Source organism: Myodes glareolus, chromosome 3 (genome assembly GCF_982192425.1).
Source record: "Myodes glareolus chromosome 3, mMyoGla1.1, whole genome shotgun sequence".
Lineage (NCBI taxonomy): Eukaryota > Metazoa > Chordata > Mammalia > Rodentia > Cricetidae > Myodes > Myodes glareolus.
Window position 1 is genome coordinate 106,041,006 of NC_142028.1, and position 18,619 is coordinate 106,059,624.

The window sequence follows — 18,619 nt, forward strand, 5'->3', positions numbered from 1 at the left end:
GTAAAATAGCATTTGAGAATGCTGTAGATAGATTTGAAAAGAAAGCATCATTATATTTTTCTACTTTGAATTACTCATTCTTGAGTGTACAATAGAACAAACATACTCTGGAAAAGTAGGGTTTGCTAGGATCTTATCAATTTCTTTGTGTATTTCCACACTTCCTTCAAGTTTTGCTTAACATGTTGTTAGGAACATGTTAGGATCACTATCCTATTTTATTTGAAAATTACTCATACTTAGCAATATGAAATAACTTTCTTGTCCTTTATGATGATCACCAATTGTCCCAACATCAGAAGACATTTTCAAAATGAGACTACTTTCTTGGACAGACATGTCCACTTGCAGGTAGTCTGTTTTCAGTTATGTTGACGCATTGTATGTTCAGGAAGCAGCAAACTATTATACTGCACTCTTACTATATCTAATTTTCTAGCTTTGTTTTCTTAGGTTTTCTAGTCTTTCTTCATCATGAGTCTTGAGTGGATTAGCTAACAACATATGCTCTTGAGTTGCACCGTACTGATGGCTGACTACACTTTTCTTCCAGTGAAATTCAAATGTGGGGCAGGTGGGACACTTGGAGACACTAACGTCACCATCCTTATCATGGTTTCCTGAAGAAATAATGCATTTTTAGAGCATTTTTTTGAAAACTGGTGAAGAGGCTTGAAATCCTGGTTCTGGCAGTCCAAGGTGGGGGATGTGTTAGGTGACTGGCCTTCTCTAGGAGACTCCCAAGGTGCTGCTGGGTTGACAAGAAATTCAGAAATGTACCTGTGTCTCAACAGTATTTAAACAGCTTTACTGAGGTATACTTTATATAGTTTCAAGTTCATTTGTTAATATATTCTTAGTAAGAACTTTTCCTTTTAAAACCTCTAATTTTCCTTTAGTGAGACAAAGATTAAGCGTGAATTTGGAGTGAACTTTATTACAGAAGTGTTTAACACTCATAATTAAGAGAACAGGTCAGTGCCTAAGTATTAAGCATTGCAAATATAAACATAAAGTTGGAATGTTCAACAAATGACCACACTAAAGAAGAAAGAAGTGCATATACACCGAACAGCTGACTAAGTCTTACCAAACAGAAATACATACTGATAACGAAACCATGCGCACTCTCCAGCTAATACTGCTCTTTCGCTGGTATATATTTTTAGTTAACAACAACAAAAACGCTGATAAAACGGTGCTTGGCATATGACTCTCACATATGAGCACATTAACAAGCCCATATATCAAGGCTGACTCAAACTGAGCAAATACTTCTAGAAATTTCCCTAGTGTGTTTTATCCAGTTATTAGGAGAATTCAAAGCCTCAGCTCTGCCACACATATCCAGCCCAGATGCTCAAAGCACTTGATTTCACCCCAGGGCAAAATTCCATATTCAAGACTAGATCTAGAGCAGATGGCCACTCCACCTCTTCCATAATCTGGTTGTGCCCTACAAATAAATGAAAAGACTAAAGGGAACATAGATTCCACAACAGGACCAGAACAAACATTAGTACTATTAAAACTACTGATAATATTTATTAAGTAGTTTAGTGTACATTATATCTAATAAGCTTCGTGTAGAATGCATTGTGATTATGATCTACGTAAGAACTATATATGAATATGAATAGCTCTTGCCTTTACAGTTTTCATAGGAAAAGTGGCTATCATCCTGGCACCATTTACATGTGTGTCTGTCTGATCAATTCCTCAAGAATGTAATGAGCCTTATTGGCTGACAGTACTATAAGGAAATTATTGATAATTTCCTTGCCCCCAGGGTGGCTATATAATATACTTGAAACAAAACAAAATTGAAAAAGTTTATAATTGCATTTTAATTGTATACCCTGTAACTGATTAGGAGCTAACTACTCTCTTATCATTGCTATCAGTAATAACAGTTCATGCTCACAGAGCAGTTCTGGTTTGTCAAGCACCATTCTGAACTCTTAGCTATGATTTATTCAAACCCTAACCCCAGGCATGTTCTATTATTATAATCTTATGGAGAGGGAAACTAAGGAACAGAGGATTAGATCAGTTTCCTGAGATCACAACACTAGTATGGAGCAGAGGTAAACCCTGTCCTCTTGGATACAAGGTTATAGAAAAGATCCATACAGAAGAAGGTCCTAAGCTAACTCTGAAGGGAGACACAAAGATAGCAGGTCCTTCGGGGGAGGGGTGTGTAGACCTTAAGAAACAACAGGAACAAGACCAATATGGGTAGAAGTTGGAGAATAGTGAGAAAGAGTAGAGTAAAGATGCAGGATAATGTTCAATTACAAAATATCTAAAACCGATAACAAGATAGAAGTTTAGATGTAATACAGCTAACACAGATGGGCGGGAAGTCACTGGTGGTGAGCTGTCTGAGTTGGTGGCCCCTGAGCAACGCTGCCAAGTCCTAGGTCACCTGTGTAAAGATGAGAAGAGGCTGGTCCCCCTTTACTAAGACCCAACTCCCAGTCTTGAACAATACTTCTGTGTTTGGCTGCTGGTAGCCTCTGATTAAGAAAACTTAAAAAGAGACATGATGTTAGTATCAAGCACACATCAGCATAAAATGCAATTGAAACAAATGTCAAGTTACCATTGGAAACTAGGAATTTTTAAGTTTTAAATGATAAATAGATATGGTTTGTCAATGGTTAAGCAGAAGGCAATGCTTCTAGAACTTCCTGCATGAATATCTGTGTACCACAGGTGTACCTGGTGCCCTTGGAGGCCAGAAGACAGTTTCAGATCCCTTGGAACTTGATTTACAGATGGCTATGAACCTCCTTGTGGGTACTTGGAACTGAGCTTATGTCCTCTGCTGATGAGTCTAGTGCTCTTAACTCTAGCTCCCATTTAAAACCTTTGTCCTATTCACTTAGTTAACTTGTCAAATGCAGATTTGGGGTTCTACCAATTGGGACCATGATTCAGTAGATTCAGGGCCAATATTATGCATTTTGTTTAAGCACAAGAGATCACATGATTGTAAAGCTGGTAATCTAAATACTAAATGTCTTAAATCAAGTGTAAAAATTCTGAAAGAATACTACACATGGGCTATATTACACATTCTGTTGAGATAGGCTATCACTGTGTAGCCAGGCTGGTCTAGAACTCCCTATGTAGACCAGACTGACTTAACAGAGATCCTCTTGCCTGTGCCTCCGGAGTGCTAAGATTAAAGGCATCAATATCCCTAGCCTATATTATATTCTTTAAGATGTTATTCAAATTAAAAATCCATGGATCTGTAACAATCTCAAATTCATTTATCAATTACATCATTGTCAGTTAGTACAAAAGGATCAGTATGTCACCTTTAAGGATCACTATGTCCTTGGATAGCTGGCTATGAGCAGCCCAGTGTGGGTGCTGGGAACTGCATTTAGATCCTCTGCAAAGGCAGCAAGTGCTCTTAACAGCTGTGCCATCTCTCCAGCCAAGAGAGTGAGGTGCAAAGGAGTGATTCAGATTATGGTGGGTCATGGCAAACAAGGAAGTGAACGGCAATATAACATTATAGAAACTCATTTAAAATTTCATTCTATAAAGAGTTCATAAGTGGAAAATGCACATCTACTGAGGCAATATGGCTGCCTTGAGTGTTCCCTTTCAGCCCTGCTTCTGCATTCTCGAATGCTGGCTTTCATGCCATCTGTAGGTAGAGGAGCAGAAAGAGCCCTTGCTCACCAAGGACTGAAAAAGAGAGGGAAATGTGGTTGGGGGTGGAGGGGAGAGCAGGCTTTCTTTCCCACTGCAAACCATTTCAGAGGCAACACTGAAGGTCAAGAGGACTACCATTAAGATTTCACATTTCCAGTACTAACTTAATTTAGTGATCATTATTGCATGCCTATTCTTTTCAAGATACTACAGTACATGCTGTGGAGATAAAGATTAATAAGACATTGTTCCTGCTATTAAGGACATCACCATGGTTTAGTCAGCAGTGATAGGTGCTTATTAACTACATGACAACAATAAAAGGCACCGAATGGAGTTATGGTCACTGTACAGGGGATTAAAGAGGGCCGAACTATTACAGGCTCTCTGACCTCAAGGACTGCTGGTTTGGAATCCAGAGTATCTCCTCAGCTGCTACAGGTAAGGGAGGATGGGAGCTGAATGCATCTTCCCCTCCTCCAGCAATCACCACTTAGTAGGTCCTTTGTGCAGCCCATTCATAAATCTTTCTGGGGTTCTTCAGAGTTTAGGTAACATCTAGATAATACAACTGGGTAAACACGTGTGTGCGGACATTTCAGTCGCCTTTATGTTCTCCTATTTTTGCTGCTTCTCTGGCTTAACTGAACACGGAAGTATCTTTGTCCTTGCTTGGGTGATTTTTAAACAGGGTGGAAATGACTTAATTCATTTCAAATCTATCTTTATTACTTGACTACTATAATTTCATTATTAAACTAATATAAAGAAAGAAATATTAACAATGGGGTGAATAATTTAAAACAAACCATAAAATCTGTTACAGAGAAAATTTGAACATTGTGCCCATGAGGTAGGAGAAAAGGTTTTGTGGATTTGTAAAGCATGAAAAAAGCCAGGAGCACACCTGTAATGCACATGAGGATAAGAGGCAAGAGAATCTACAGTCTGAGGTCAGCTGAGCTATATATAGTGAGATCATTCCAAAACAATAATATCAGCAACTACTAAAAGCAAGTAACTTGATGTTTCCACCAAATCCTCAGGAGGAGGACAAGGACTCTGCCCGAAGTAAGTGCAGGTGAGTAAAGCACCAATGACTCAAACCTTCACAAAGGCGGTGAACTCTTCTAGTTTTTTATTGGCTGCCAGCAGTTTCTTCTGCGCATCTTCCAGGACCTGTTCACTCTGCAGGGCTAAGCCTTGGAGCTGTTCTGATGCTGCTGTCTCAATCTGTGCCATTGCTGTTTCTGTTTCATTTATTTTTGATATGAGGAGACTCAGCTTAAGTTCCTGCAACAGGTGACATTTGTAAAGTAGAAAAATATTTCATAAACATAGTGTGAACACAAGTTATACAGCTCAGACAAGAAAAAAGTTTCATTATTCTATACTTTCAAATTACTGTTATTTTGGGTAAAGGCAATCCTTGTTTTTCTTTACTCTGTTAATAAAGCACAATCATTAACATAAAAAGTCTGGTGTTTCATGTAGTGACATAGTACTGTCTATAGCTATGTGGTGTTATCAGTAGTTCATGTTGATTTAGGGAGAGAAAGGGTGACAGCATTAAAAATGAGAATTGTGTCCCTGTATTTGAATCTCCTCCTGAATGTGCAGAAGCATACCTTTTTGTCCAACTCCTCTTTAGTTCTCTGATACATCTGTTCATATTGTGCCTTCTCTTTCACAGCAACATTAAGTCTCTGTTTTAGGGAATCAACTGATACCTTCTTGTTGGAACACTCTTCAGTTAATGTCTTCACCTGCAGTACAAGTGTAGAGGTACTTACTGTTAGTAAATGCGTTAGAGTAGTACAGTGTATTGTGTCCTCAGAAACTGAATGAGTCCAATTGTATTCACTGTCTCAAAAATTTTATCAAATTCAAGTAGTCTACTTGTAGTATTCCTGTTATGGAGAAACTAGCAATTCTTGTGTCAATAACCAAACTAAAATGTCATAAAATGTATGATATGTATAATAGAATAATAACAAGCTCAAAGAATAACAGAAGAAATATTTTCACTTGAAATTTAATGCCACTAAGGAAATGATTATTTAATAGGCTGTATCTGAAATGGCTGAAATGAAAGTGAAGTAAGGGGCTGAAGAAAGGGCGTGATTGACAGAACGTGGTGCTCTTACAGATGACACAGCTTCAGTCCCCAGGACCTACATCTGTAAATGTCAGATCCTGGGGACCTGAAACCCTCTTTGACCTACACGGATACCAGGCATGCATGTGGTATACATACATACATACAGGCAAAACATCAATACAAATAAAAAATGTAAATCTTTTGCCGGTTGCATAGCATTTAAAGGAATTTTAAACAAACCCTTTTTAGTTTAGGTCACATATTATATAACTACTTTAACAAAAACCTCCTCTCCCATGTATACTAAATTAAGTCTATAGAAGAAAAGAGTTATAGTTTTTAAGGGCATTTGATAAACTATTTATAAATAAAGAATGATAAGTAAAATAAACTCTTTTGGCATAATAGTTATTGGCACATTAACCCGATTTTCTCCTTATAAATTGTAGGTTTAAATAATATAAAATAATAAATAGGACATCATTATATATAACAAAATTTCTAGAAATTTTTAAAAAAAGTTTAAATGTCTCCCTTCAGGACAGCACACAAACAGGCAGACTTTGTGGGTATATTATGTGTGGAATTTTGGAGTCTTGAATTCTCAAACAAATAAAAATAGCATAACTTTATAACTGTCAATATAGATCTTGCAAGTATTTTACATAGTTGTGTAGTACTGAATATTTATGTTAAGATTAAAGCAAAAAATAATTTATTAGCAAACACAAAAAATGGTACCTTTTTTTCAAGGCTTTCTAACATTTCATTAAAACTCTCATTACTTTCTGAATTTACTTTCTGTCGAAATTTCAAGTCCTCGATCAGGTGTCTTTTCATGGCTATATCTCTCTCCATTCGAGACGCCCTAAAGGAGAAAAGACTTTAACGGGGACAGAAACACCCTGGCACACTGTCAACACGGTTAGTTTTGAAAATCTGATTTTAATGCCACTATGTTAGTAAAATAGAATTGCATTGAAATAAGTACCTAAGTATCATGTTTTGTCAAAACTCATAATCTGTTTGTGAACTTGTTACTATTACATATTTGCATTATAGTAAAAGGATGATTAACTGAGATCATTATAATTTATATAATTTATAAAAACTTAGATTAGACTTAAATTACATTTTTGAGTTGCTTAGAAATAAAGTGACAGAGATACCCAAAATTCTAGAGATGTTAAAAAACAATACTGCAATTTGTGTAAAATTGTAAAAATCGTATAAGATGCAAAGAAACTAAAATTAGACACACTGTTTAACTCAGTTAATTGCGACTGAACTCAACTGTCAGTTTAGTTTAAGATGGCGATTATTATAAATGGTAACTTCAGTGAAATCTACTCCTCATCTTGTAATATGATGAGGATCTGAGTGACAACAGCTAACAAGAATTAGATCCTTTTGATACATAGCTGTTACTATAAATTTCTGTATATTGAGAAGACCTTCATAATTTAAGACTATTGGATACAAGTGTAGCGCCAGTGGATAAAGGATCCAGGACTCAGTGTTATTCCCTAGACTCCTCAACAGTAACCACTAAGCAACACTGCCTTTGATCTCTAACCTTACAGGCATTTTCAGGTAAAAATGAGAGTGTATTTCATTTGGAGGACTAGGGGAGAGAGGGCTTTACACTGTAGCCCAGGTGGTTTCAACTTTTTGGCAACCTTCTTGCTTCAGTCTTCCTCACACTGAAATTATAAGTACAAGTCACTACACTCAGCTATCAATCCTCTGTCAAAGTTTTATTTATTAATATCATGTTAAATATAGCCTCACTCATAATTCTGCCTACAAGTAGGCAGATGGGAAATTTATCAATGATGTGTTCTATCTAAACATATTATCACATGAAAGCTTTACTAACGTTACAAATGCAGAGAAAGAGGAACACTTTTGCTCAGTATAAAAGGGTATTTAAACTCCTTTAAAAATGATACATACAAAAGAACCCTCACTATTTTATAAATAAACAAAACTTTCACATTTGACCTTGGCTTTATAAACCTAGGAATTAACTCTAGACAAGCACCAACCTATATAATCTCTTAGTTTAAGAACTCACAATTGTAGATTTGTTTAAAGTCATTAATTTATATTTATTTAAATTATGCTAACTAAGTGAAATCTAATTTTAGTTTTAATATTTTGCTCTAATTAAAAATAGCAACCAGGTGGTCATCAATCATGCTATATGTTATATTATTTAAAATTCCATATTATGTAGGCTTAGACATGATCTTAAGGGCTGGAGAGATGGATCAGTGGTTAAAAGCACTGGCTGTTTGCTCTTCCAGAGGACTTAGATTCAATTCCCAGCACCCACATGACAGTTCAGAACTGTCTGTAGTTCCAGTTCTAGGGGATCTGATATCCTCAGACAGACATACATGCAAACAAAACACCAGTACATATAAGATAAGAATAAATAAATCATTACAAGTGTTTTTTTAAAACAAACAAACAAACAAAAAACCATAATCTTAAAGTAAAATTCTGTTGTGAAACACTGGTATTGTTTCTTGGAGTGGACCAGTAGGGAGACATGAAAACCACTAGGTGGCACCAAACACAATAGATAGAAATAGGAACGCCGACTTTTCATGCATCTCCTTTATGTGATCCTCTTTCGCTAGGAGTTCCAGTTTCAGAGACTTCACATTGGATGACTGTTTAGTGAGCTCATTAGTTGCATTCTGGAAAAAATAAACAGACTTCGTTTACCTTTTTATCTTGATCTAAAACAAGAGGCATTGCTTTGAGAAAGAGTGACATATTTGTTTAATTATGCTAATAATGACTAAAATGTACTATCAGTGTTTTACTTGTTTTTATACTTCGCATAAAGATAACATATTTATAGTAAAATTATGATACGATCTACCAGACCATACAGAAATATGAGCAGTAGTACAGGACTCAAATATTTTAGTGGGAAATAGGAATTGCTGGGAGTAAAATGCAATTATGTAACCAAGAGTCTTAATGGCTCAGTAAGATCACTTAAAATGAATGATAGATTTACTCACAAGCTGTAATGAATTAAATTTTACCACAGAAAACTTGCTGCTCCCCTACAAAGTATGGCAGCTGTTTGCCAGTTCTTCAGATTTGGTCTCATCTTTGATTTGCTTTCACCAAGAGAATATGGCTGAAGTGAAGTTTAAATTTCAGCCCTCAAAGCCCGGGGACTTCTGCCTTTGCCCTCTTGAATCACCTCACGGGAAGCCAGTTTCCAGGGCACATGAAGGGTACTGAGGTGCTGCAGCTGACAGCCTGGCACACAAATACTAAGGACGCAAACATACGATGAGCCCAGGAGTGAACAGAAAAGAAATAATGCACAATAAATTGTAGTTGGCTAAAATGTGAGGACAATCTGTTCAAGAATACTGGGTGAGCAAATCTTATTAAAACAACATTCCACTTTGCTTTAACTTACTAAAAGTAGTATATTATTACTTAAGGATTTAGTCACAGTTACTGGATTTTCAAAGTGGATTGGGTATTTGAGGCATTTCATGTTATTCACACCTAGGAATCCGGAAGCCACAGTATCAAGACAGCTAACTTGCATCTTGACTTGAGTTCCAGTTAAAGATCTAATCTGAAACACCACTTAGCCTTGTTGGTATTTTAGTTTTCCCATTCATAAGATGTTGTTAATACGTACTCAAATTAACACATCTGTTAAGTTCAGAAAGTGTTAAACAAATACAAAAAGAATAAGCTGCAAGGGCTCTAAACATAGTGAAAGAGAAATTACGCCAACATTTCTTGTGTGAGTCCACTCGTGCGCATGCGGCCTTTGTGGGGAGAGGACAGGCTGCGCAGCTGCTGCTTTCCTTCTGCTATTTAGTTCTTGGGGACAAACTCAGGACACCGGGTTTCTACACAAGCATCTTAACCCCGAGCCATCTCATCAGTTTCTCACTAATAGTTCAAAATTACGATAAATTATTTTTATTATAACTATTTCTCAATTTAAATGCTTGGTGATATCTTTTTAATTTAAAAAGATGATATTATTAAGGTAAACACAAGTTAATTTCATCAGACCAACTTTAAATGTAGCATGTGTAAATTTAAATTTTCAAATAATTTTAATTTTATATGGATTTTTAAAACTCAAATAATTCAACAGGGCATGGCTTTTAATTTTCACTTTATTTATTTATATATTGCACATATATAGTATTATATGTAATATTTTTAGAATCGCCAGAATAAGTTGCTTCAAAGTAGTGAATTTGACAAAATATTTAAACTGTACTTATAATAAATTCTTTCTGAAAACAAAACAAAACAAAACAAAAACTCTTTCTGGAATAATCCCTCATTTAGTTAATAATATCCATGTGAATTATACACAGTATATTACTAATGACCACACTATATAATGTCACACGCCTTTAGAGACTATTGTAATATGTTTACTTTTATTCTCAATGGCCCCCAAACCTTTTATGTTCCAATTTTATATCCATATTAACATTTTCAAACTTTGTTTTGTTTTTGTTTTTGTTTTTTGAGACAGAGTTTCTCTGTGTAGTTCTGGCTGTCCTGGAACATGCCCGGTAGAATAGGCTGGCCTCAAACTTGGAGATCCGCCTCTGACTCCTAAGTGCTGGGATCTCTCTGTCTCTTTGTCTATGTATCTCTCTGTATCTGTCTCTGTCTTTCTCTCTCTCTCTCTCTCTTTCTTTCTTTATGCTCTAAGTATTCCTTCCTAAAACATCCATCCTGTTCTTTAATATACATGTTGAGAACTTGTTCCTAAAGCAAGGACTCAGAAGAGGGGGAAAAGTCAACACTTTCATTATCTTGCCCTTCCAGCCTGCAGACCTTTAAGAAAACCAACATTTTTGTTTGTTGGTTGGTTTTGAGACGGGGTCTTACTGTAGCTCTGGCTGTATTGAGACTCAGTATGTAGACCAGGCTGGCTTCGAACTCAGAGAGATCCACCCGCCTCTGCCTCCAGAGTGCTGGTATTAAAGTCATGTGCCACAGGTCTGACTGAAATGTTTAAGCCAGCTAGTCAGTGGTATTTTCTTATAGCAGTTTCAGTAAACTAATTTGAAAGAATACTGAAACAAGATTTTAGTAGTAGCGAGTATTATGTACTTAAATTTCTTCCAGAAAAATATCTATACTAAAACATAAAACAGCATGAGAGTAAACATTATCCTTTCTCTCTCTCAACAGTGAGCTCAAACGTCCAGACTCCAGCATCCACACAACTGTTCATGCCTTCTATGTCTTCCCTTTCTGTCTCACTTCCCTTCTGAAACTAGGCAGATATTTATTTATACACAGGTAAAAGTATAATGCAAATATCTTATCTCACAGATACTTAGATGAGCAAATTATGTTAGACCACATTTCAAATTCTAATTGTTGGAACATTTGTAGCAAGCAAAACCAAATATGTCAAATATAGCTCAATTTAAAGTATTACAACAAAACATATTTAGAAGTCAGATGATACTGGCCCTACTAGTACATTTTGTCTGGGTGAAAGTTAAACTAGGATCAAGACTACTTAGCCTATATAACATAACTGTAACTAAACACCTATACAGGGTATGATTAAAGACAAGTGTATTGGCCCCATCTTCAGGTACGTGAAGCCTAAACACTGAAACAATGTATAAACTGTATTTATATTCCTGGGAAAAACACAGTTTAAGAGAATGCACATGCTCTGAAATGTGTACAGTTTTTCTTTACATTTCTAGCAAGTTCTCTATGTAAAAACTGTCTCAAGGTGCTGCCTAAGAAGCAGCTAAATTAATGGAAGTTTCATGGCTGATTATTACTAATGGATAGTGTAAGCAATGGTTGACTTACATTTTTACCCTAATTTATTCTACTTAAACCCAGCCTAAAGCATCATACTCCTAGCTGGGCAGTGTTGGCGCACACTTTTAATTTCAGCACTTGAGAGGTAGAGGTAGGTGAATCTCCACATTCAAGGCCAGCCAGGTCTACAGAGTGAGTTCGAGGACAATCCAGGCTACACAGAAAAACCATGTCTTGAAAAAAAGACAACAAAAAACAAAAACCCCGTCATCCTCTGGACTGAGAATAGCTACGCATCTGTTTGACAGTGTGCTATCCTGCTACTTTTGCTGCAGTCAGTTATTCTAATCACAAAGCACTCAATGCATTTACAGCCAGAGTTCCCTGCTAGTGACGCGTAGCACAGCAATGGTGCCATATCCACTGCTGTTAGCTTCCAGCCAGCAGTTCTCTCTGAAGAAAATAATTAAGTATGCAAAAATAATTAGTTTCTTTTAAGAAGCAGAAAAATAAACTTTCTGTTTTAAACATAGATCTTATTTCTTACAATTCTATTTAAACTAAGTTGAGCCTCACTTTTAAGTTACTGCCAAGTTATCTGAAATTAGATATAATTCTTTATGAACAAAAAGAGCTCTGCTTGGGAGTCCCACCTCCAAGCTTATCTTGCTGTGGACAATTAGAACAATCCCTTTTTGTGGGTTTTGTTTGTTTGTTTCCTTCCTATTTCCACACTTCTCTTCTTTGCACTCTGATCTCCAACCAACAACTAAATAATTAATAGCAAACATAGAGGAAAACAATTCTTATTTTGTTGCTACAATATGTTTGAAAGGATTCTGTTCATCTTGACCAAGATGTGGTGAGCTGAGGCATGATTAAAAACTCAGGATCAGAAATTGGAGTTCAACCTGAAGATCTGAAAAACAAAACAGCCAGTCACTGGCTCGTACCTCGACCTCATACCAAAATGGCGATCCTGCTTCCAGGAATCTCAGAATGAGACTGTATCTGAGAGCTGTCTTCCCCTGTTTTATATTCCTCTCTAGGGCTTGGACCAAAGGCGTGCACCACTGGGATTAAAGGCATTCACCAGATTTCTATGGCAACTAGGGTGGCTACCGGAATTAAAGGTGCATGCCATTGTGGCTACTGGGATTAAGGTGTGTGTTACCACAACCTGGTTTGTAAGGCTGACCAGTGGGACTGCTTTGCTCCCAGATCTTCAGGCAGGCCTTATTTATTAACATAAATTTGAAATGGCACTACAGTGAGCAGCCAGGAGTTGGAGATTAGAGTAGATTGTGCCTGCTTTCCATGAGCTCCTAAGGTAGGCCATGGTGCTTAGTAGTCTATGAAAAGGAGAAAATCAAGTAACAGCAGAAAGAGAATAGACCTACAAACTTTGCATGACTAAGTCAGATGCAATATTCATGTTTTTGAAATATTTTATCATGGTGACCTTTATTGAACTAAATTAGAATCAACTCAATAAACCTTTCAGAATTGAGTGACTCACGAGATGTTTTGCACCTAACACACTGTATAATCACCTTTAGTTTACACTGCAGTTGCTTCATTTCCAAATCCACGCTCCTGGAAGGACCCAGTGTGGTAACATGTATCTGTGGGGTCATTACTCTAGAAACTTCTCCAGCCAAGCTTGTGATGTCAGATGAAGATTCCAATTTCTTTAGCAAATCTTCTTTCTCTTTTCGAAGTCCAGCCAAATCAAGAGTAAGCTTCTTTAAAAGAGGAAGATATGAAGGTGATTAGAGCTAATCTATGATTGTGAGTATAAATTGTGCAGGTTGGTCTTTCTCATGGTGCCCATTTCTTAGCTCTCACACACATGGGTGAGCCAGACGTGCTCAAACACAGATTTGCCAGCTCTGACTTCTGGGCGGCTGTACTTGTTAGGAGTCAAGCTGGAGCAGGACAGGAGAGCAGATGTTAGTGTGTATTCCACTGGGTAGATCTTACTGCCCTCTGTAGCAGCCAAAACACTTCTCATTTAGCAACAGAAATGCAAAGTCCAATTAGCAGATGAGGCTTGTTAGGGCTGTAGTTAAAATAAATAGCATGCAAACAAACTCACTCAGTTTTATCTACTTGGTTGATTATTGATCATCCTAACTGTAATGTTGAGATAAAATCACGCTGAAGTTTCTACATGTGACATTTATTTATTTATTTATTTTTTACATGTGACATTTAAAAGCACGCTGTTATTAATCAGGCACTGGGACTGTTTCTAAGGAGTGAAGAAACCACCTTACTGTTTGTCCTGTCAGTCTAGTCAGCAGATCCTCATCAAACTGTACGAGCAGAACAGCTCAGAGCGCTCTGTGAGTAGCTGCACCATGCCCCCCCAAACCTTATAAAATAGCAGTCGTACACAAGGAACAATTACACAAAATGATTCTGAGCTCCCTCTGAGGAAAAGATCCTTTCTTGTTATGAATTCCAATTAGGAATAGCAAATGATGCTGCCGAGGAGCTAAATTGTGTGGTAATGTAAACACGTGATATGCTATATTGAAAACTATATGTAAGCACAACTTACAGAAACTCTCCCAATGCAGTCATGTTTAAATATGTCTTTGTATATATCAGCACACACCGTAAATATGAACACATAATACCATGAATTACACCCAGAGATTCAAAGATTTGACAAAAGAACATTGGCAATATGTTTTAATAGCTTAAAAACGATTTCTTTGTCCATATTTTAGCATATGATCTTTTTACATGGTTCTATAGATATTTCAGGGCATGTTTATTTATGAATTGCCCATAATAATTAAATTTAAACTTGAACTCCATTTTTTTAAAAAAAAACAAACCTGGAACTCTTCTTGGTACCATCCATGCTTGAATCCTAGTTCCTCTCACTAATTCTCTATGTTCAATCAATGCCCAGTTCTCTATATTATGAAACACTTACTTATTTCATTCTTCTGTCACTCACTCAGTGCAAACGTTTACCTTCCACTGAGACCACAGCTAGAGCCCTGCTCCGTCTCCCCACCCTAACCTCCCCTACTTCCTAAACCCACACTGTTATCACCTCCTCTGAACTTCCTACTTCATGCTAACGGAATAACGTTCAGCTGTTTGTTAATAGAAGATTTAGCTTCAGTTTGTGTTCCAATGATGTCACCTGAAGTCAGTCTTGCCTACTACACCCCAGGTCTGTCTGCCACTGTTGTGAGAACTCCTTCAGCCAATAGCTTCCCCATCTGAAGCTCAACACATAGTACTTAGCTTAGCTACCTTGTACCTTTAAGGACAACTTGTAATTTTTTTCACAAAAATTTTGTTGCTATTTATTTATTTTTTATTCAGCAAATCAATGTTTCTATTCTCCTAGCTCCCACAGCAAAATGCATTTTTCTTATCTGTGAATCCTAGTATATTAATTATAGATAAGAATGGGTCTTACTGTGAGGTTTTGATAGAAGTATATAATATATCTTGTCCCCCTCCTACTAATTCCCTTTCTCTTCCCAACTAGTGTCCCATCTGCTTTCAGGTCTTTTTAATTAACTTTTGTGACCTGGGAAGTTCAACTAGTGTTCCTCCTAGGGCCACGATCGAAGGGTTGTTGATAGATGCATGAACAATTAAACAGTGGCTACCCCATGGAAAGAAAATAAATGACTTATATAACTTCTCATTAATCCCTCCCCTCCTATTACATGATTCTGATAGGTCCAGTCTTGTGCAGGTCTTATCAAGAGAGCAATGGCCTGAAGACAGCATTCTATGACACTTCCTCCAGCTGTTACACTCTTTCCACCCCTGCTTCCACAATGTTCCCTGAGCCGTGGAGGGTGTGATCAGTCACGAGTCTACAATGTCTTCCCCCACTGTATGGAGGAGCTCCTCTGACTAACCTCTGACACTGAGTTTCTATCACAGCTCATGTGGGGCATGTAATTCTCAATTCTCAGTGACTGAATCCCAGTAAATTCTTTCCATAAGAGATGACTGTGCTCCTGTATACCTGTGTGTTCACCATAATATCTAAAAATAATGTCAGAAGTAAAAGAAATTTCTAAATTTTTCAAAATTCCCTACTTATAGTACAAACCATACTATAAAGACAACATATCAAGTGAAGCTTTTATCTCTACTAGCTTATCACCATACAAATTAAAACCCACTTATTAGTAACAATGGTATTTTACTTAGTGTGTCCCAGAGTATTTTAAATTCAGATGCTAATGCTATGGATCTAAGCTAAACTTTTGATATTACTTTTGTAAAAACATAACTCATGGGCACAGTTATTAGTGAACTCTCATGTAGCACAGGAAAGTTGGGTTCAATGAGGCTCTATTCTTCCTACAAACAGTCCCAGGTTTTCTTTAATTTTTTATTGGTATATAACACCATTGCTCTATTCCTTCCATGTTAGCAAATTCTAACACCATTTATGTGTCTCTACCGAAAAAAGATCAATCCAATAAATATATTAAAAAGCATGCATACATACATGTCAAAATCAATTTAACAATATAAAAGGTATTAAAGGAAGAAACAGTAAGATTATTGGGAGAATAAACAAGAACATTGTCTCATCAAAGTAAATAATATTTGGGACTATATAAATATATCTATATACATACACACACACACACACACACACACACACACACACACCTACAGTTATGAGGCCTAAGTTTGTCCCCAACACTGCATCTAGGGGTCAGAATGTTTGCTTTGTTTTTTTGGTTTTTTTGAGATAGAGTTTCTCTGTAGCTTTGGAGCTTGTCCTGGAACTAGCTCTTGTAGACCAGGCTGGCCTTGAACTCACAGAGATCCTCCTGCCTCTGCTTCCCAAGTGCTAGGATTAAAGGCATGCATTACCACCACCTGGTAGGATAAGCATGCTTTAATTTAGGAGGATCATAAGTGTAAAGTCATCCTCAGCTACATGGTAAAGCCACCTGAGATATATGAGACTCTGTCTTCACACACACACACACACACACACACACACACACACACACACAGAGTTAAACTATTTTAAATCTAGAGACTTTAAGGAATATTTCTTATATTTTAATATGTAGAATTCCCTCAGAATTTTAAACAAGTGAATTGGGCTGTCTTCCAACCTTCTATCAGCTTAAGAATTCAATGTAGTTAAGAAATTCTATAGATAATTCAAGAAGTGCACGTAAGCATCATGTGCTTATACTTGGTTTGTCCCAAGAGAATCACTTTTTAGGCAGCTTTGTTATAAAGAGAGCATGTTGTATAATCTGACAGTAAATTAATATTACCCTAAACATTGCTATTATTTTGTTATTGGAAGCATGATTTAATTTTGTTTTTGTCTTTCCATCTCTAATCAAAAAAGTATTTGGATGCATGCACTAGCTTTCTGGGATCCTAGTCTGTTTGGATGCTCACCTTCCTAGACCTGGAGGGAGAGGGGAGGAACTTGAACCTCCCACAGGGCAGGAAACCCTGACTGCTCTTAAGACTGGAGAGGAAGGAGGGGTGGGAGCAGGGGGGAGGAGGAGAGGGAGTGGGGAGAATGGGAGGGTAGGGGGAGGAGGGGAGAAAGTGGAAATTTTTATAAACAAATAAATTAATTAATAATAAAAAGTATTTATGCCCATCATACTTAGTAATAAAAAATGAGAAAGCCATAATTTCTTTTAGTTTTCTGGATCTATATAAATACTGTTCTGTATTTAGGGTCATTTCTTCTTTTAGAAATAGAGATGACATTTACCTATCTTATGAGAGCAATTTTGAGAATAGAATTTTAAAAATCTGCATGCAAGTGCTTCAAAGACTTAAAATGGGCAGCATTATTGGGGACACTACCACTCTGTGGCTGCTACCTTCAAGAGTCTGGGGATATATTTTTAAAGCTGAAAGCATAGTATCACATATTAATAAAGTTGCTTTGCTTAGTGTGTATATTTAATAATTCTATCATTTGTCTTAAGGTAGAGCTTCTGTTTAGAATCCCTGTGAATTGCTTGCTTATTAAAGATCCTCTCCTCTGCCTCTGTGCCTCCAGCACCACAGTCTTTCCGTAGTCTTCTGGAAATCTATTTCATTTCAACATTATCATCAATTACAATAAGCATTGAGATGTATTAGCACTAGTAGAGTCAAATATTTCTAAATAAAGGTTATAAGATAGAACTTAACACTATCGCTCTAAATTAGTTACTACTTCTAAGTTACTTATTTAATACAACACTGAGCTAGAACCACTGATCACTATGTTATATTAAGCAAATGAGGCTGTTGTGGAACAGTGTCCTCCCAAACACCCACCAGTTATAATTATTGCCCGAAGGGCTGCAGTACAACTGGATCCTAACCTTCCATCACAGAAAGGAGAGGGACTCAACAAGCCCTACCCTTTCCTGAGGAATTAAAGGCGGTTAACTGTTAAAGGAAGCAGGGTCTCACAGGGTCATGCCCTCTTCTTGAGTTTATACAAATAGTTAAGAGAGAGAAGGAAATATTTTCTTCAGTGATGTAGCTACTGGTACGTTGTCCATGCTACTGCAGGGAGCTCCTCACCTGTGTTCCTATAAGTGACCATATTAATCCCTGGTTTATATGCTCTTTGGTTTGTCGTAGCTGCCTACGCTGGGGTGAACAGATATCTGTCTCCCCAGGAAAATGCCACACAGCACAGGCACGGAGTGTGAGTATTACATGATTTCATTCACGGGTGACATCGTCAATGAAGCTGAACTCACAGAAGGTGAAAGCAGAATGGTGGTTACCAAGACTGAGGGGAACGGAAAAGGAAGAGGAAAGCAGAGGTTCAACAATGGGTACTAAGTTTAGCTGGACAGGGGTAAGAGGATCGGGTATGTACAGTAGGTGGCTATAACATGAATTCACCGATTATTTCAAAAGACTAGAGCAGGGATTTTGAATATTTATACTATAAAGAAATGAGAAATGATTGAGGTACAGATGTTTAAGACAATTTAATCAAGATCCCACATGATACCCTATACTCACATAATTTTGTAT

The 18,619-nt window shown here is 37.0% G+C and overlaps 1 protein-coding gene across 21 annotated transcripts in view; it reads right to left on the reverse strand.

Annotated features, from left to right (window-relative positions):
* Cntln (centlein) overlaps positions 1–18,619 on the reverse strand; it is a 254,984-nt gene that overhangs the window by 26,913 nt on the left and 209,452 nt on the right. For all 21 annotated transcript variants that reach the window (XM_087904885.1, XM_085686221.2, XM_085686220.2 and 18 more), the window contains 5 exons: positions 13,144–13,335; positions 8,387–8,484; positions 6,518–6,644; positions 5,304–5,441; positions 4,783–4,968 (listed from right to left, as the gene is read on the reverse strand). In XM_087904885.1, coding sequence (XP_087761011.1) covers positions 4,783–4,968; positions 5,304–5,441; positions 6,518–6,644; positions 8,387–8,484; positions 13,144–13,335 — 741 coding nt within the window. The remainder of the gene's footprint in view (positions 1–4,782; positions 4,969–5,303; positions 5,442–6,517; positions 6,645–8,386; positions 8,485–13,143; positions 13,336–18,619) is intronic.